An 18,147-nucleotide genomic window follows, 5' to 3' on the forward strand; every position below is an offset into this window, starting at 1 on the left:
CCATAGGGTTGACCCTACTCTTTGGAGTCCTAAGAGAATAGGACTCACACAGCACACTGAGAGTGACCGACTCCATGAAGATATAGAGAGGATGTAGTCATTCCATAAGAAACCATCCGGTAAGCCCTCAGCCTTGGCCTTCCAGCATGCCCAACTGTGGAGAAAATGAAGGAAGCGCTGCTCATGCCCTGACACCAGGACACCCAGTCTGCTGAATCCCAAAACAACAGAGCTTGAGTGCCTAACCACAAAACATATAGGATTCGCCTTTGGTAAGAAGGTAAGAGCAGAATCTTTTTACCATTTAATTGTTTGTTCCTGAGATATTAAAGTAGAAAATTCTATGGTTAATGCTTTAACCACATGGCAAGGTAGAAAAAAAAAAGGCTATTATATTTACACATTTTATAAACATAAAGTTTTATATTTTCAACTTCATGGGGTTTTAATAGGCCCTTAGAAGCCTGGCCAGGAAACCAAAGTGGAATCTATTTGACATTAAAAAGCAATTAAGTTAGAGACCTGTCAAACTTGTTGACATTCGGAGTCTGCCTGTTAGAGTGTCTACTGTGAACGCTACCACCAGAATCAGCTAATGCTTTGCTGGCTGGCTGTTGGTATCTAAACTACCTTACCTCTAGGATACCTCTGGACAAATCTTTCTTCAAATGTTCATATCGTAACAAACACCTCCTCTGATGTGGGAGTGTCATATATCAATCTGTTGATTTCTTTGTTTAAGCAATAAAGAAACTGCTAGGCCCATTTGATAGGCCCACCCTTAGGTGGGTGGAGTAAACAGAAGGGAAGGCTGGGAGGAAGAGGAAGTGAAGTCAGACTCCGCAGCTCTCCTCTCCAGAGCAGACGCAGGAGAGACGCCATGCTACCTGCTCCAGGGAAGACGCACACCATGCCCCAGCTCCGACCCAGGATGGACTTAGGCTAGAATCTTCCCGGTAAGCGCACCTAGGGGCGCTACATAGATTATTAGAAATGGGCCAGAGCAGTGTTTAAAAGAATACAGTGTCCGTGTAATTATTTGGGGCATAAGCTAGCCGAAGCCGAGCCGAGCCAGGCGGCTGGGGTTTTGGGGACACAGCCCAGCCGCCGCTCATATTACTACAAATGGCGCCCAACGTGGGGCTAACTGAGTCCACAGAAAGCCTGTAAAAGCTTGGGAAAGAGTAAAGCATGTTTTATTGATAGTAGCGATTTCTTGGGTCCACTCTGCTTGCTAGAGGCAAGCAAGCGCTCTCATCTAAGAGAGGCTTCCTGACTCAGCTTTAGCTGCAAAACCCTGCGGCTCATTAAGAGGTCCTGCCACAAAACACTTCAACAGTGTTGATGAAAAGCTGAACACATGCTTTTCGGTTTTCAGCTGTAGCAGGAAAAAAGCTGCGCCGTTTAAAAATGCCGGCTTTCTGGGCCATCCTGCCAGGGCAAACTCTGACTGTTTGAGGCAGGAGGGCTGGCTACCGAGAGAGGATTTGAGTGTTGTCTGTTGTAGCTCGCTGGCTGGCAGGGACCTTGAAATGCTATAAACATGGCTGCAGCCTGTATTTCCGCCATGAGGCTGGAAAGCTAAGGAATGGACTGGATCTAGCTGGCAAAGCCACGCCTTTAGTCCTACTGATATTGCTTGGTAAATTAAAGGCTCTTGTGGTCAGAAAAAGAGAGATATACAGTAAAGAGAGATTCAAAGACAGAGAAAATTTCTAAATGGTTTAAAGTGTGTTAAAAATATATGCAAGCTAAAAGTTAAAATTCTTAAACCAAACTTCTGTGACTTCAAGGTGTGGTAGCACACGCCTTTAATCCCAGTGCCTAGAAGGCAGAGACGAACAGATCTCTGTGAGTTCAAGGTGTAGTAGCAAACACCTTTAATCCCAATGCCTGGGAGGCAGAGACAGGCGGATCTCTGAGAGTTCAAAGGCAGCCTGGTCTACAGATATACGCTTAAAAAGCAAAAAGTTAACTTAGGAATGTCTCAGCTTAGATTCTTAAGCGCCTAATGATTTAAAGGTGCAAATCAAAAGTGCTCCTGGATAGTAAAAAATTGCAGATTCACAATAGGACAGATTCAGACCACTGAATGAGTCACACTGTTGGATGAATATACGTAGGCTTGGGAGAGAGAAGAAAAAGAATATAGAGAATAAAGTTAATGGTTTAAAAAAAAAAAGGTAAAGTCTTTAAAGAGACAGAATCAAGTAAAGTGATAGAGTAAAAATAAGCCGCGTAAAGATGAAAAATTCACAGAGAGTCTGGATTCTTTGTATTATTGTGTTTTCTTTAAAATTTTTGACTGTGAAGGAGCTAAGTACAGAGAGACATTTCATTACATGGGCTGCCAAGCTAAACCAGAATGGATATAAGGGTATTACGATTTCAGAATTTGGGTCTAAGGATATGATGCTTTGGAGAGAGTCTTCTTTTGTTTTCACAGAGGATGAGACTCTATGGATTTCTTCTATTCCGATTTGGTATGATGGACCACGTCCTCCTGAAGGGTTGCTGTGAACATCTTCAGAAAATTGCTTTGCTCAACTGCCAACTGAGATGAAACTAGCACACAGGTTATACCAAGAAAGACCTAATTAACGACGCCCCCATTCAGCAGAAAGCAGTTTGGAGAGAAAAAACTGCGCCCATGTTCCCAAATATAGTTTATAAATGTTCTTTTACATTTAAAGGGGGAAATGATATAGGTATGAATAATTTGCATTGGTATGGATTTTAAGGTCAATTTTGTTATATGTATAAATGTTTCTGATGTAACTTTTACTTGATAACTGTTATATGTAATTTTGCTATGTTAAGGTTAAAGCCTTCCTTTTTTTTTGTTTAAACAGAAAAAGGGGAAGTGATGTGGGAGTGTCATATATCAATCTGTTGATTTCTTTGTTTAAGCAATAAAGAAACTGCTAGGCCCATTTGATAGGCCCACCCTTAGGTGGGTGGAGTAAACAGAAGGGAAGGCTGGGAGGAAGAGGAAGTGAAGTCAGACTCCGCAGCTCTCCTCTCCAGAGCAGACGCAGGAGAGACGCCATGCTACCTGCTCCAGGGAAGACGCACACCATGCCCCAGCTCCGACCCAGGATGGACTTAGGCTAGAATCTTCCCGGTAAGCGCACCTAGGGGCGCTACATAGATTATTAGAAATGGGCCAGAGCAGTGTTTAAAAGAATACAGTGTCCGTGTAATTATTTGGGGCATAAGCTAGCCGAAGCCGAGCCGAGCCAGGCGGCTGGGGTTTTGGGGACACAGCCCAGCCGCCGCTCATATTACTACACTCCTCTATTTCTTAGAAACCAGAAGATTGTCTCAATGTTTAAAGTATCCTGAATCAAATCCTGTAACTGCTGAAGAGAGGAAAGAAATCAGCAACAAGCCCTCTAGCTGGCTGGCTGTCCTGAAAGCTGGGCCTTCATATACAAAGATGATAGTTCCTAGCATCCAAAGGCAGCTCTGAGCCAAACACAGTAATGTTTTAATGAGTTCAGATTGCTATGTCAAAATATCATAGCCTGGGCCCCTATGCCAGTCAAATTTTGTCAACTCAACCCAAGTTAGGATCATCTGGGAAGAGGTTACCTACACTGAGAAAATGCCCTCACCGAGACGATCCTGTGGGAAAGGTTGCGCGGCATTTTCTTGATGGGGCCCAGTGCTACCCTGGACAGGTGGTTGTGGAGGAGAACAAGTTGAGTAAGCCATGGAAAGTAAGCCAGTAAGCAACAACCCTCCATGATTTCTGCCTCAGTTCCTGCCTTGAATTCTTGTTCTGCCTTCTCTTGACGGAGGACAATAAAACGTAAGCTGAAATAAACCCTTTCTTCTTCAAGTTGATTTTCCTCATGGTCTTTATCACAGTGACAGAAAACCAGGACAGTCACGTACAATAACACAAACTGCTTTCTCAGGGTTCTGGAGGTTAGACACTCACGGTCAAGTGCCAGCATAGCACAGGGTATCTTTCTAGTTCACACACACACACACACACACACACACACACACACACACACACACACACCATTTTTCTGCTATGTCATTACATGTCGAAGCAAGGAAGACACTGTGTGTTCATGACCTAACCCACTTGTCAGAGTGGCACTACCCCTGTTCATAACAGCACACTGGGTCTTAAGTCTTAGTGTATGAACTGGAGGAAGAAAGAATGACTGAATCCAGAGCATCACAAAGTCCTCATCACCATCACGTACTGTTCTTACTTTTGCTTTCAGTCCAAGTAAGAGTCATCTGGAGAAAGCCCTCAACACAGCCCATGGAGGCATGTAGTCAACACCAAGGCCTTAGTCCCATCCCCATGAAACCTTCTAGTGTGAACTTCAACAGAGATGCTTCATCAGCTTCTCAAAAATTCTCCAAATTGGGATATTGCTACGGTTAGCATTTTTTGACTGTTCATCAGCCCCTTTTAAAATCCTCTCTTTATGATTCTTTCATGGTTCTGTCATGACAATTTTACAAGTTAACTATTCAGTAAAACTCTTTTTTACTTAAAATATTAGTCACCATAAATTATACCAAATTGTCACATCATTATCTTCATTCTGTTCTTAGGGATCTGTATGTATTTCAGGGTTGTTTGTTATTTTTCGAAATGGAGTCAAGTAAAATAAACAGGTACTTTTCAAAGGCTGGTTCAGTTACTCAGTGCTCGTGGATTATTTCTTTGTGAATATCCTTGGTAAGGCAATACGTGGGCGTGGCTACAGCAGCTCCCTAAAGTCCATCAGCTCCTTTACCCGTTCTTCCTGGAGTTAGCACTACCCATGGGTCATCCGTCTGGAAGTTAATAAACCATGGCACATGGAATATATAACTATCCTCCTCACCAACCCTTTCTAGCTAAATATTTAGCTACCTGATACAGTTTTTAGGCTATGCAAAAAAATTTCCCCTGGAATATTTCAAATGAAAATAACAAAAATTTAAAAACAATCATTAAATTATCATGAAATCACAAAAAATTATATATCCACAAGCACTCATGAAAACAATAAAACTTCTATCCATAGCATCCATCGTCTTGGTACCTGACCTGTTATATCAGAGCATCAAAGCAGCATCACAGAACTGAGCCTAATGACTCAGCTGTATCACCCGATTCTTCTAAGCTGAGTATGTTGACTTACACAGTGAAGGAAAAACTCTGCATTGAGGTTGATCAAACAAAAAAATAGGATTTAAATGTATACAAGCTATCTCCTCCCTAACTCTGACTACAGAGCCTGCGAGTTCATTATTTGAGGAAATTTTTTCCCTGGTTGGAAATGACTGGGTTTGAAATCTCAAGAGATTTCAAGGTCCAGGAAAAGGCATCTGGCTTTGGGTTAGAGTACCTACACCATTACTTGGGGCTTACTTATAGACTTCAGAACTAAAAACTAAACAGTGCAAGAAGGGGTTGGGGGTGTCCTTGGATGGTTGAAAAGATGGCAGTCTCTCATAACATTTGGGTAGGAGTCACAAGTCAACACTGTCATTGGGATTTATAAATGAAATGTATATAAAAATCTACCCACCAAATTTCTTCCCTCAATGAGTCACTGAGCAGTCGAGCACAGCTGAGCAACTAGAGTTAATTACCTGAGTCTAGGACAGGGCCTCGAGAGGGTGAAAGGTCAATGGGAGAGGCCAGGCGGCTACCAAGAGCATGAAGTGAATTCTGAAGCAGCAAACACCATGAGGAGGAGACATTGACAGCAAACTCAAAAGAGCTATGGAGAGCTGAGAAGTCACTAGGAGAGCGGCCAGCTGGCCACATGAAGAAGATGAAGAAAGCCCCCAGTTTCCAGAACCGCTCACATTTCAAGAACCTTGCGTGTTAGTTCACAATGCCCTCGAGGTAAACCCTCGTTGGTTATTACTACTTTAGGGAGTTTCTCCTCCCTGGTCAGTAGCGGCAATCTGGAAGGGACCAGTGGATTAGAGAGTCAGCAAAAGAAGTGAAGACACTGGAGCTGCTTGAAAGCCTTCTCACAGAGGCAAAGAGGATGCTCCCAACCCGTCAGCGCCGTATGCCTCAGTGCTGTATTGGAGAGATAATTTTTCTCTTTCTGAACCTGAGCTACCCTAACATACTTGTCTGAACCAAAGAAAACAGGAAAAAAATAGTCCAAAAGATGTCTTGCAGTTTCTGCTAAAGATTTTTCTTTCTTTTCTTTTTTTTGTCTTTGAGGGTTTTTTTTTGGGGGGGGGTCTTTTTTCTCATTTTCTTTCTTTTTTCTCTTTTCCTCCTCTTTTTTTCCCTCTATTTGTTTTTTTGAGACAGGGTTTCTCTGTGTAACAGCTTTGGCTGTTCCAGAACTCACTTTTTAGACCAGGCTGAACTTGAACTCACAGAAATCCATCTACCTGTCTCTGTCTCCTGAGTGCTGGGATTAAAGGCATGCAACACCATGGCTGGGCCCTGCTGAAGATTCTTAAGCAAGGTCCCCTTTGAGAATCAGGCTGCCATGGTTTGCGAAGCTCAGGCTCCAGAGAGAAGAAGGGGAGTACATCCAGACAGCAGCCTCAGCTACTGACAGCTGCCGCTGCCTTGGTATCTACTTCATGAAGGGTTTTATAAGATTCCTCCCCAGCAGCCTTTCATAACAATATGGAGATCCTGAAGGAGAACCTCCCAGCTGAGCCTAGTCAACACAGAGAACTTTAGAGAAATGGCGATAAAAAGTCATGGTGTGAAACCACGAAGTCTTCAGTAGGTGCTCAGGAGTCAAGCCTGGAACCAGAACTGGCATGCAGTGTAGGCTGGGATACACTACAAGAACAGTCAACTGAGTTTTACCAATGACAAGCAGACTTAGCAAGAAGATCAGAATTCAGGGTGTCGCTTGGTGGTTGGGTGCTTGGCTAGCATGCGTGAGAGGCTGGATTTCATACCCAGCATTTTGGGTTGAGTCTGAAACATTCCCCAAAAATCATGTTTTCAAGGCTCAGTTGCCAACAGCAGACTTTGGGGGAAGTGTCCAGACCATGATTAATTGAATGACAGATTCTTAGTTTGATAGTGTTACCGGAAGACTTGAGTTTAGTTGAGAAAAAGGCTACCAAGGCTATGCCTTTGAAGGTATAATCTGTCCCCAGCATTTTGCTTCTTGTCTACTTCCTGTCTACCACGAGGTGATTAGCATCCTTTGACTACCATGCCTTGCTGCCAAATCTCTGTCTTGTCATAGCCTGGGACTAAAGCCTTTGAGATGTGAGCCAGCAATAAACCGTCAGTGGGTACACGGCCACGTGATATAAACCGTCAGTGGGTACACGGCCATGTGACATAAACTGTGAGTGGGCACACTGCTGCATGACAAAAACTCACACAGACAGTACTGCAGAAAAGACCAGGAATGTCAAGAACTCTCAAGGTGGCCCAGGTCCTCTGTCAGAGTCTGCCACAGTCAGACTCCAGTACACCCCTTTTCCCTGAGGAAACTGAGTGGGATTACATTCGTTTCTATCCAAAAAACTAAAGGGAAAAATTCACTTTTATGGAATCTAAAATATATATGCTCACAAAAGAAGAAAAGTTCTGGTAATTCTTAAAAATGAGATTTGCAAACTTTGCAAAGAACACATGTATATGGAAGCCTAACGTCAAAGTCTAGTGTCCTCCCCAGTCTTGCTGCGCTTTAGATGGAGCCAGAGTCTCTGGCTAATTTTGGCTAGTCTGGCTAGCCTGCTTGTTTGGGGAATTCCCATCTCTGCTCCAATAAGCTGAGATCACAGGCACACCGCCACTCCCACTTGGCTTTTATATGGTGTTGGGGATCAGGGATCAGGTCCGCACGCTTGTGTGGCAAGTGTTTAACTCACCAAGCCACTTCGCCAGCCCCTAATACTATATTCACCAGTCCTTTTCAGAACGAGCAGTATGATCTTATCAGTGGCTTTTCCCATGAAAAGGAAACATCAGATTTATCCATGTCTGCATGCACATGAGCACAGCACAACAGGAAAGCGCTGGGACTGTATTACCACACGGCCATAGCCTTTCTAAAAGCTATTACTGAATTTTATTTTCTACTGACATAGAAATAATTTTTTACTAAGTACAGCTCTGTTGATACAGTTTTTCTGGGGAATATTAGATTTCATGTCAGATAATTTCTTTATTTCTTAAAGACAATCACAGCGCCATTTGTCTTTCCTTGCCTGGTAGGCATTTCATAAGGTAAAGGATCAAAACTGAAGACCCCAGACTGCCATAGCCCTCACCACAATTTTAACCCTACCAGCTCTGGCTTTGTTGTAATGGCTCTCTTGCTCGAGTCACTGGAGACCTCCTTGAGCTGTGGTCCTCTCCTTGGCCACATTTCTGATAACCTGTCACTACCAGCTTCTCAGCCACGTCTTTTTATAGAAAGGGAAGGATGGCAAGAGAAGGCACATAATCTTTGTGTGAGGGGAGCCTGAGGCCCAAGCTTCTCTCAGAATCTTACATCATCAAGGAATAATTTTAAAAAGCAGAAAATCCACTCAGAGAAAAACACCACCACAAAGATTTCTTTCAGAATTAGTTGTTTAAAAAACTCCAGTCTTAGCATCTAGTTGAGTCTGAATTCTGGTGACATTATGACTACCAGTCAGTGTGGATCTATGAAAGGAAGGAAGGGAGGAAGAAAACTCTCAGAGAAGTTTGAAAAAAATAAAAAATTTTAGCCAGGATTTTAAACTAAAACTAATCTCAGTAAGAAATAAGAGTTTTTTTTTTAAGTCAGCTTCATCCTTTTACGTATGTCAGCAGAAGAAAGGTGTTTTCAGTTTCTTCATTTAAAAATACTATTTTATGAAAATAGCAAGAAATAAGATACGTTTTACTCCTTTGAAGAGCCAATGACTGACCCATTCCATACCCGCTACCGCTTTCTTCTAAAATGAATAAATAAACGAGATTGGGCAAGCACTGTGGTGATGTAGGTTACGATCCAATGGTCCCTGCATATTTTCCCCCGTTGTTGTCAAAAACATTGTAAAACAGAGAGGGCTTTGTTCAAAGAAATGAACAGCTTTGGTTGACGCCAGTGAAAAGTCAGCCCAGCAATAAGGAAGCAAGGTGAGCTCCCAGGGACTTAAAAGGCAAAGCTCAGCCATGCTTGGCTGAACTAAAGCAAGCAACTGCTCACGTGACACGAGGTCACAGAACCCTTTGTATTCTCAATTACACAGAGCAAGCCATAGAACGCAATTCTTTCTCCAGTACACACAGGCGCTGAAAGGTAAAAATGGCCTACGAGAGGTGCTGCCGACTTCACATGCACAGACGCGCGCGCGTGCACACACACCCATGCCCGCACGCAGGCGAGATCCATCCATTTTTCTCTCTCCTGAGTTCTTTGCTAGCTATGTAACTGCCTACCTGAACTTAAATTCTTCCTAAAGCAGTGGCTAGTGTGGGAGGGGCGCAGAACAGAGACTTGGATTTCAGAGGACCGCCTTTGACGGGAAGGGTGGCAAACTCATTTCACAGATATTTTAAGTCACTGTAAAGCTCAAGTGGCTCCAGTTTTAAGCCTGTGTTTAGATCAGGCTTGAAAGGGGGCTGTGTCTCTTTACAATAGCTAGGCACCACTTCTGATGCCAGCCTGCGTGTGCTCTGCGTTTGGAACGGGCCACCATACTTGAAAACAAGACCACCTACAGAGGGCACCTTGACAGTGCATGCCACAGTCGATCTCCTGGGCACCCCAATGCATGTGCAGGTAAAATGCTTACATTAGGGGAAAAAACATCTCCAGGCTCCAAGTCATGATGGTTGCCTGACGAGAGTCATAAGATGAATTTTACATTTTAAATTCATATACAGTTCTAATATCATGGTATCTATGGAGTTTAAAAATGGAACTTAAAAAATACAAAATGAAACCTCCACCTTTACCTGATCAAAATACCATGCTGTGTCAAGGCTCTTTCCAATAGGCTGAAGGACTGGGCTAAACTCAGCCTGTAGAGACACCTATTCAGTACCTTAGACTCACAGCGACATCCTGAAGGACTGAGCTAGATCCAGCCTGTGGAAGCACGCATTTAAATGTTAGAAAACAAACTGGAGAGATGGCTCAGCACGTAAGAGTACACACTGCTTTTCCAGAGGGTCCAGTTCAGTTCCCAGCAAGCACCTCAGGCAGCCCATAACTGTTTGTAAACTCCAGCCCCAGAAGACCCAACTCTCTCATTGGGGCAGCACACACTCGATATACTTTGACAGACACACACACACACAAGCATGCACTCACATGCACACACACAAGCGCACGCACACACACTAATGAAACATCAGAGCGTTTCGCTGCTCAAAGGGCACAGGCAGGCAGGTTTGGATGAGGAGCACTTACAAGGAGCACTTCTGAACTCAAGTCTTTTATCGATAGCGTGAGTCCTCTGCATTGAGAACATTAATGGTTCCTCTTTTCCATCCTAAATACTCCTAAAGATACAGAATGAGGGACCCTACCTGCCCACTTCGGACAGGTCAGTGATCAAACAAAGCGTCAGGCAGCAGCCAAATTCCATCCCCTCTTAAAAGTTACCAGGAGCATGGACTACATCCAGCCTGAGCTGGGACGGTGAGCTGGTCCCATACAGGGGTCCATATCGTCAGGTGTCTACACTCAGCCTGAGCTAGGACAGTGAGTCGGTCCCACATAGGGGTCCATATCATTAGGTGTCCACTTCTAAACTCAATGGTTTTTCAAGAAGAGAAAAAAAAATTGTGTCTATTTCCTGGCCAAACAGGCCAGTTTAAAAAGAAAAGAAAAATGTGACCTCGTCTTTTCTTCTATGGAAAGTTACATGAGGTTAGAGGGGAAATATACCAATATTGGATAGCCTGGGTGATCAAAGTGTGTTTACTTAGTGAACCTTATCTTTAAATGGCTCCAGCCTTTGTGCAAGAGTTAATTTACTTGAAGTATTTGCATTCGCATGGACAAACTGGTCCATGAGACACAGCGAGACAATGTTCTGCGGAGCTTTAGAACAAGCTGCGGTTGCTCACCCATAACTCAAAGCAATCAGTCCACACATTTCTGACAAGGCAGAACACCTCAGCCATCTGCATCCCAGACTCTTTCAGAAGCACTGGAAGCTTTGCGGCCATTAACAACACAAAGCAAAGCAGGGATCTGGAGCAGCTGACTGCAAGCCACCAGCTTTAGTACTTGTCCCAGCAGAGATGCCATAGCAGACAGGACGCTAGGAGGGAATATCAGAAAGGGCTCGCAGAGGCCTTCCAAACACTCCCGAGGCAAAGGGGTTGACAGCAGAACTGACCCAGAGCAGGAAGAAACGTTAACAGGCATGAAGAACAGGCAGAAAGATCGGCAGTTTACCCTTCACCTCAGGAACCGCAGCCTGCCCAGGAAACTCTGGCCTTGGACAGGATCTGTGGTCAAAGAGAAGCCTTAGTACACACGTGTTGTTCACGGCAGTGACACAGATAGGAGGAACAGCTTTCCTGTGTAGAAATCTAGAGAAGCTACTTACACAGCCTCCAGCCAAAATCTCCGCCGAAAGTGGGACCGAGCCATCTTTGTGCATGAACTTATCTCTCACAAAATCATTCACCTGGAAGAGAGACAGTTATAGAAGCTGATGAAAAAATAAGTCATTAAACATATAAATATACATCACTCAATATACGTTATTTCTTTCCTCACTTGATTGCAAGAATTAACAGATCTTAAAATAGTTTAAGAGAGACTCTTAATAGCATACAGGTCATAGAAACAAGTTACAGATAGATATGTGTGTGTGTGTGTGTGTGTGTGTGTGTGTGTGTGTGTGTATCTGTAATATCAGGTGGGGTCTGTGTACACATATATATTACAGAAAGAAAAATTCAAAGAAAAATAGCCTAACAAGCCAAAAATTTTAAAATGTCCTGCAGTTATAGTAGCATGAAAAGGGAGACGTATTGATAGTACACATAAATTGTATATTTTATATTTTAAAACTTGTCTTGTAAGTTATAATTAAAGGTCGTATTAAGTCTTTTAACAAGACTTAATGTAATTTAAAATACTACTCTTCACTGAAACCAATGTAAGCTCCTTAGTCTTCTTTTCTTTCAAGTTAGTAACTGTTCAGTAAACATTCCTCAGGGGGCTAGAGAGATGGTTCGGCAGTTTGCAGTGTCTTATGCTCTTTTTGAGGATCCAAGTTCAATCCCCGGCATTGTAAAGTGGCTTCTGACCTCCTGCAATTCCAGCTCTGGGGTGAGCCAATCAGTGCCTGCGCCTGCCTTCCGAGGTCACCTGCACACGCTTGTCACACTTTCACACAGGCACCCACAGGAAAAGTGAGTATAATTTCAGGATAGGTGCTATAAGCAAGTTTAAGCAACAACAATTGTACAGTCTGAGCAGATATGGGCCACAGTCTAGCTATGTTATCAAAGGACACAAGAAGTATTACAGGGACCAAGGCTATAAGGCCCGGTCTAAGGCCAAAGCTTAATTCCCGGGCTCTGAGGTCTTAGGGATGTATATGTATTATCTACCCACTCTAGACACTGCAAGTGAGAACCAACCATCTGCAGGTGAGCTGGGATAAACTTAACTAGAAAAATGAGGTTCAAGAAGACACCCTACACATGTATTCCCTAAGCATTGGGTATAGGTGCAAGAGGACATACTCAGAACTTTGAGATCCTGACTCAACATCCTGGTTCTCCGAGCACAGGTAGGTGGTTTGAACCCTGTTGGCCTTCCGCGCCATACCCTGCACACCACACTGTAAACTGAAAGGGTAAGATGATATGTGTCAAAGGCCTAATATGTCAGGTACTGTGGGAACGTCAGTGCTGCTGTGAGGATGATGACGACCACGACAGCAGCACCTACAATCATCTCCAAGCTCACTACAGCATTTCTGGATGTTTCATGTTCCACAGAGAACAAGAAGTTATGTGTGCTGACTGCTCTGACCGTCAAATTCATTAGCATGGGTGAAGGACCACAGACCTGCTGAATCACAGAAGAATACCTGGTGGACTGTTGAGTTTGTGTCTCTTAATAAGAAGTCCCAATTCAAAGACTTACTGTAAGTTTTATGGCCTTCTCTGGGGCAACTCCCAGTAACTGTGGCAGCAAACCTAAAAATCAACAAGCAGAAGTGTATTAAATAAATTAGCATTAACTACACAAATCAACAGCTCTGCAGAGGGGATCACCACTTGAAAACTGGGGCAATCTTTGCTGCAATTTTCTGCTATTACCTTTAATGAGAACACTTGTGATGGAATTTAAGAACGACTTCTAATAGCCACCTCAGCCCCGAGTAAATTCCCTTCCACATTCTGGAGCATTTGCACGTTGGGTAAGTCAACAGTGTCAGTAGCAAAGGAAGCCTCATTATCTCGGAGAGTTCGCTCCTGCCCCTGTGCCTCCCCCAAACACCTTTCTCCTGCCCCCCTAAAGGCCCACAGTGCAGTCATTCAGTCATGGGACAACTACGGCTCAGTGATGAGCATCACCAAATTAGGAAATGGTTTTATGAAGGGAGAGGCCTTTCTGGGACCTGATAACTGGAGAAAATGAGTTTCTACGTGGGGAACGGAAGGGGCGCTGAAAACAAAGGAGACTAAGCCCTGTGTACTCTACAGTGATGGAGAATGTGGGCTGGGTCCATTCACAGTAGTAAATAAGGGGAGAGTAATACCAGATGGCGCAGGGGACTCAGCCTCACTTGTCCGTGAGATGAGAAAACACGCAGCAAGTTTGAAGCATCGGAGTGATATACTATTGTAATTCTTTCTTTTTCTTGCCTTTATTTTTTATGTTTATTTATTTATTTGTCCTTTTTGGAGACAGGGTTTCACTATGTAGCTCTGGCTGAGTTGGAACTCAATTTGTAGAACAGGCTGGCCTAGAACTGATGGAGATCTGCCTGCCTCTGCTTAGAATAAAGGTCACTACAACTGGCATGAGTTTATATTTTTAAAAATCAACTCTAGTCACTTTGTGGAAACAGGACAGTGTGTGTGTGTGTGTGTGTGTGTGTGTGTGTGTGTGTGTGCCACACAAGTACATACATGCATGCATGTAGGTGTGTCTCAGGAAGGGAGACCGGGGGACAGAACAATGGGACACACTACTGCTGCTCCGGCATGAACAACTGAGCAGCACCTAGGAAGCCCCAAGAAGTTTGGGGTAACACATGAAGAATTTGTTAGGGCCACATTCAGTTGAATCAAGCAGGATCCCCGGTTTGAGGAGATACGGCTTTTGATATAACAGTCAAATAAAAACAGTGTAGCCCTGCGGATCTGAACCAAAAAAGAAATCATGCTATTTTCACTTGTTCTTTCTAAGAAAAGAAAGAAGTAAAATAAATCAAGGACAAACTTTCCCTTGGAAACACGCCTAGGAGACCTAGGGGCCTGCACCATTCTGCTTTCTAGGGCTTCATGGTCTTCACCTTAGTCCAAAGTCCAACTTCAGCTCACATACACGAGTCCCACTTGCAGCCCCTTCTGCAGGGACGTGTTTTTAAAATGCAGCCGGAGGCCAGAGCTTGCAGCCTGTAGTTTCCAAATCGGTACATGTGCTTGATCGAGCAGCAGCAGCTTTCTGGCACAATCTACCCGAGCTCTTTGCCAAGAAAGAACGACGGACCTGACAGCCTTGGGCCTCTTTCTGATGTTTAAGACAGGTGACGCTCTTTTCTTTGGACAGAATCTAGGCGAACAAATCTGCCAAGGTCTACCCTAAGGCAGACATCAACAGACACGGCCTGGTGTTGGCTTTCATTTTCACTGTCCTGTTGGTATCTTCACAATAGAGAAAACTTTTCCTGTTTTGCTCGTGGAAATATAAAAGGGGGGAATGGGAACTAAACAGACTGAAGCAGCTTCGTGTTTGAGGAAGAAGATGAGAAAAGAAAGTCCATTTCCCTGTGCAAATCCCCATGATAATGAGAATTCGGACACTAGTGAACATTTAAGACACACCCATATGATGCTTACTATGTGCCAGGTACTATTTGAGGCCTCTGTTAACCCGTTTAGTCCTCATAACCACCCTAGAGAGAGGAAACTAAGGTTTTCGGAGGTTAGGTAATGAGTTTGGTAAATGATGAAATGATTAAAATCTAAGTTCTTTCCTTTCAAGAGATTTTACCATAGGCAACATTCAACTGTCACATGGTTAATACGTATTTTCTACTCAGCCTCCGCTATTCTGACACAGCTTTTGAGTGTGCGGAAGGGGGTCCTGAAGGCCTTTGAGTTTGTAATACCCTTCTACATGGCTGCATTTTGGGATCTTACTGAATCCTGGGGTTTCTGTTAATTGGATAATACACAGACTACTAGGAGCCAAGCAGCCAGGGACTGAGCAACCTGAACTCTATAAAATGGAGGTGGCCCATCAAGAAGCCCTCTCTGAAGCATAACTGAGGCAATGCATTCCCATCTGCACATGAGGCAGAAAAATGAAAAGATGCCTCAGAGGGTGCAGGGGAAATGGCCATTTGGATGCTGGGGATGCACTAAGGTCACAGGGAGACAGAAACCGCAAATGAGCAAAGCAGCTGGGCTGGTGGAGTAAAGAGAGTATGGGGTACAAAGTATGGGAATGCCAAAGAAGAAAACACAGTCCAAAAAAGGCAGAGCCTGGAGATGGACTGGTTGTTTTCTGTATCCATAGAGCCAGGGAGGCTCCAGGGTAGCTGCTGCCCTTAATCTCCACGAGCGAGCTACTGTCTTTACTTGCTCTCATGTGCACTCTTACTAAAAGCCTCCCTCCCCCACCTTTGCTAGCTTGAGGGATGCTGTACCCTCTGTACTCTAGGTGAGCTGAATAGGGCTCAGGAGCTGAAGGAGCCTCAGGGCGGGTCTCTCACAAACACTGACCTACAATGTACTTGCTTATTATCCTCTAAAGAGGCGACTTGCAATTTGAAAAAAGGCTCTGTTATCACCCAGTGATATATTAATTTCTCCAAAGAAAATGTGGGCAAATGTTACTTACTCCAGTTCTTACTATGTGAAATCTTGATTTTTCTTTCTGCATTCAAGCCAAACCCCCGATACACAGAAGTATTTATTCGCTACATGTATTTTTCTCATAATTAAATCATAATGTAAACCTGAATACACTGAGATTAAAATGATCTCTTGCCTACAAACTATCCTGTAAGTCTTTTAAATGACTAATAAAACCCATACTAGACCCAAATGACTACAGAGCTACACGCAATAACTACAGCCTGGAACCATGACTACAGAGCTACACACAATCACTTCAGCCTGGAACCATGACTACAGAGCTCCCTGGAGAAGAGATGAAGGCAGAACGGAAGACAAGATCGATGTGTGAAAGATTACCAGCATCTCAGGATGACGAGTCGAACAGAGCCTGTGGTTGAGCCACAGATCTAACAATAATAGCTTCATAAGGAGCACTTACTGCACACCAGGTATTTCATCTGGTTTTTATGTACATTATTAAGACACTGAATTCACACGACAACACCACCACTATAGCATCATCATCAGTTAAACCATTAGACAAAAAAAAAAAGAAAAAGAAAAAGAGGCTGACTCTCAAGAAGCTGTGGGTCACTTAGCTGCTATATTTGCAGCAAAGTTTAAGAAGCAAGAAGTTCTAGAAGCAGTTGGAGGCCATCTGTAAAGGCCAGAGAAAAGTAATATAATCAGAGACCACAAGTTTCCTCAAATTAAATGAAGACCTCCTGAAAAGAATAAAACCAAGCTATGCAGGCATTCCTAAAACCTGGGCCAGGTCCTGGCACTCAGCAAGGAAGTAGGAAAGAGACATTCTTGTTCTTCCTCTACTGTGGCTCCAAAGGAAGCCCCAGGTGAGTGCAGGGGATACTACAAGGCTACAGATGGCCGAGATCTCCTGAGGACGTCATAAAGTACCAGACACTGAAAAGCAGAGGTGAGAACTGCTGTAGCTCTTCCTAGCTGTGGTCCTCAGAGGAAGGAGGGTAACACGGCTTAGTAAGCCTGCAGCTACCAGTCCAGTTACCGCACCTCTTACCATAGCACTCACAGCTCAAGAACATATGTGTTTGACATCTGGGCCACTCAGCAGAAAGGTCAGGTTTCTAATATAAGATGTTCCTGGTGGTCCCCAGAAATTCATTTTAACCATTCCAAACAGAAACGGGATGTGTGTGTGTTGTTTCTAACTTGTCAAAACAGCAGTCCATTTTCCAGCGGCCTCAGATGAAATTTATTAGTGCGGTTTCTGTTCTAATCTTCCCTTTTTAGTTCAGCTCCATCGGCACACATGGCAATTCTTCCTTGGCACATTTTAATAGAAGGCTGCTAATGCGAGAAAAGATTTACAGGGCACAGAATTAATGCAGTATTTTCTCTTCAGATTTCACGGGTTGAAAATATAAATCATGCCGTTTCTTCTCCCTTTGAGCAGTCAGTGAGAACTGAGCTGGAGGTGTGGGCACGGGGCCCGCACCAGGAGCCCGAGCTCACACAGCATTCCTAAAGGAGATTCCGGTGAGCCATGTGCACAACCAGAGGCCTACTACACTGTTCCATACCAAAGGACTCTTCATAAAAACTTCATAAATATTATGTAATTCTAGAATTTCAGAGTTGGCAAAGGCTGGGGAAAAGCTCATTAACAAGCCAGGCCCAGTGAAAGCCTGTTTATTCCCCACAGTTGGCAGCAGTTGAATGGCAAGGCATAAGCTTCGGAGGTGGACAGGTCTGGGTTACAATTCCAGGTTTGGACCTCTTTCTGGTTGAGAGACCTTTCCATCATTTGACCTCAAATTCTGCATTCCCCACTGTTAAAACAAAAATGCCGATGATTGTCTACTCTTTGTTTTGATAATCTGAAGAACAGACATATACAAGGCACAAGACACTCATCTATTTTACATACTCAAAACTGCATGCTTCTTTGTACCTCGTCAAGCTGCAGCATTGCACTGCTCCTTATTCCTAGGAGGCAACTCTGGCTGAATAAATAAGACTGCTGATTCAGGAGTAGGTAAGGTGTGGTACTATCAATGCTATCCCCATGACATCACGCCTAGCCTTGGAAGAGACCTCCTTCATCGGGGCTCTGGGACTGAGTCCAGGGCCCCGCCTAAAAAATAGCACAGAAATAAATCACATCTTCAATTGTT

General features: G+C 43.8%; 1 protein-coding gene across 1 annotated transcript in view; it reads right to left on the bottom strand.

Moving 5' to 3' along the window:
• Positions 1-18,147, bottom strand: part of Slc25a13 (solute carrier family 25 member 13) — a 166,978-nt gene that overhangs the window by 40,114 nt on the left and 108,717 nt on the right. Inside the window, exons 12-13 of the mRNA XM_075953627.1 lie at positions 13,065-13,117; positions 11,509-11,589 (exon numbers count right to left, since the gene is read on the bottom strand). Of these exons, the coding sequence (XP_075809742.1) occupies positions 11,509-11,589; positions 13,065-13,117 (134 nt within the window). The remainder of the gene's footprint in view (positions 1-11,508; positions 11,590-13,064; positions 13,118-18,147) is intronic.

Source organism: Microtus pennsylvanicus, chromosome 19, assembly GCF_037038515.1.
Source record: "Microtus pennsylvanicus isolate mMicPen1 chromosome 19, mMicPen1.hap1, whole genome shotgun sequence".
Lineage (NCBI taxonomy): Eukaryota > Metazoa > Chordata > Mammalia > Rodentia > Cricetidae > Microtus > Microtus pennsylvanicus.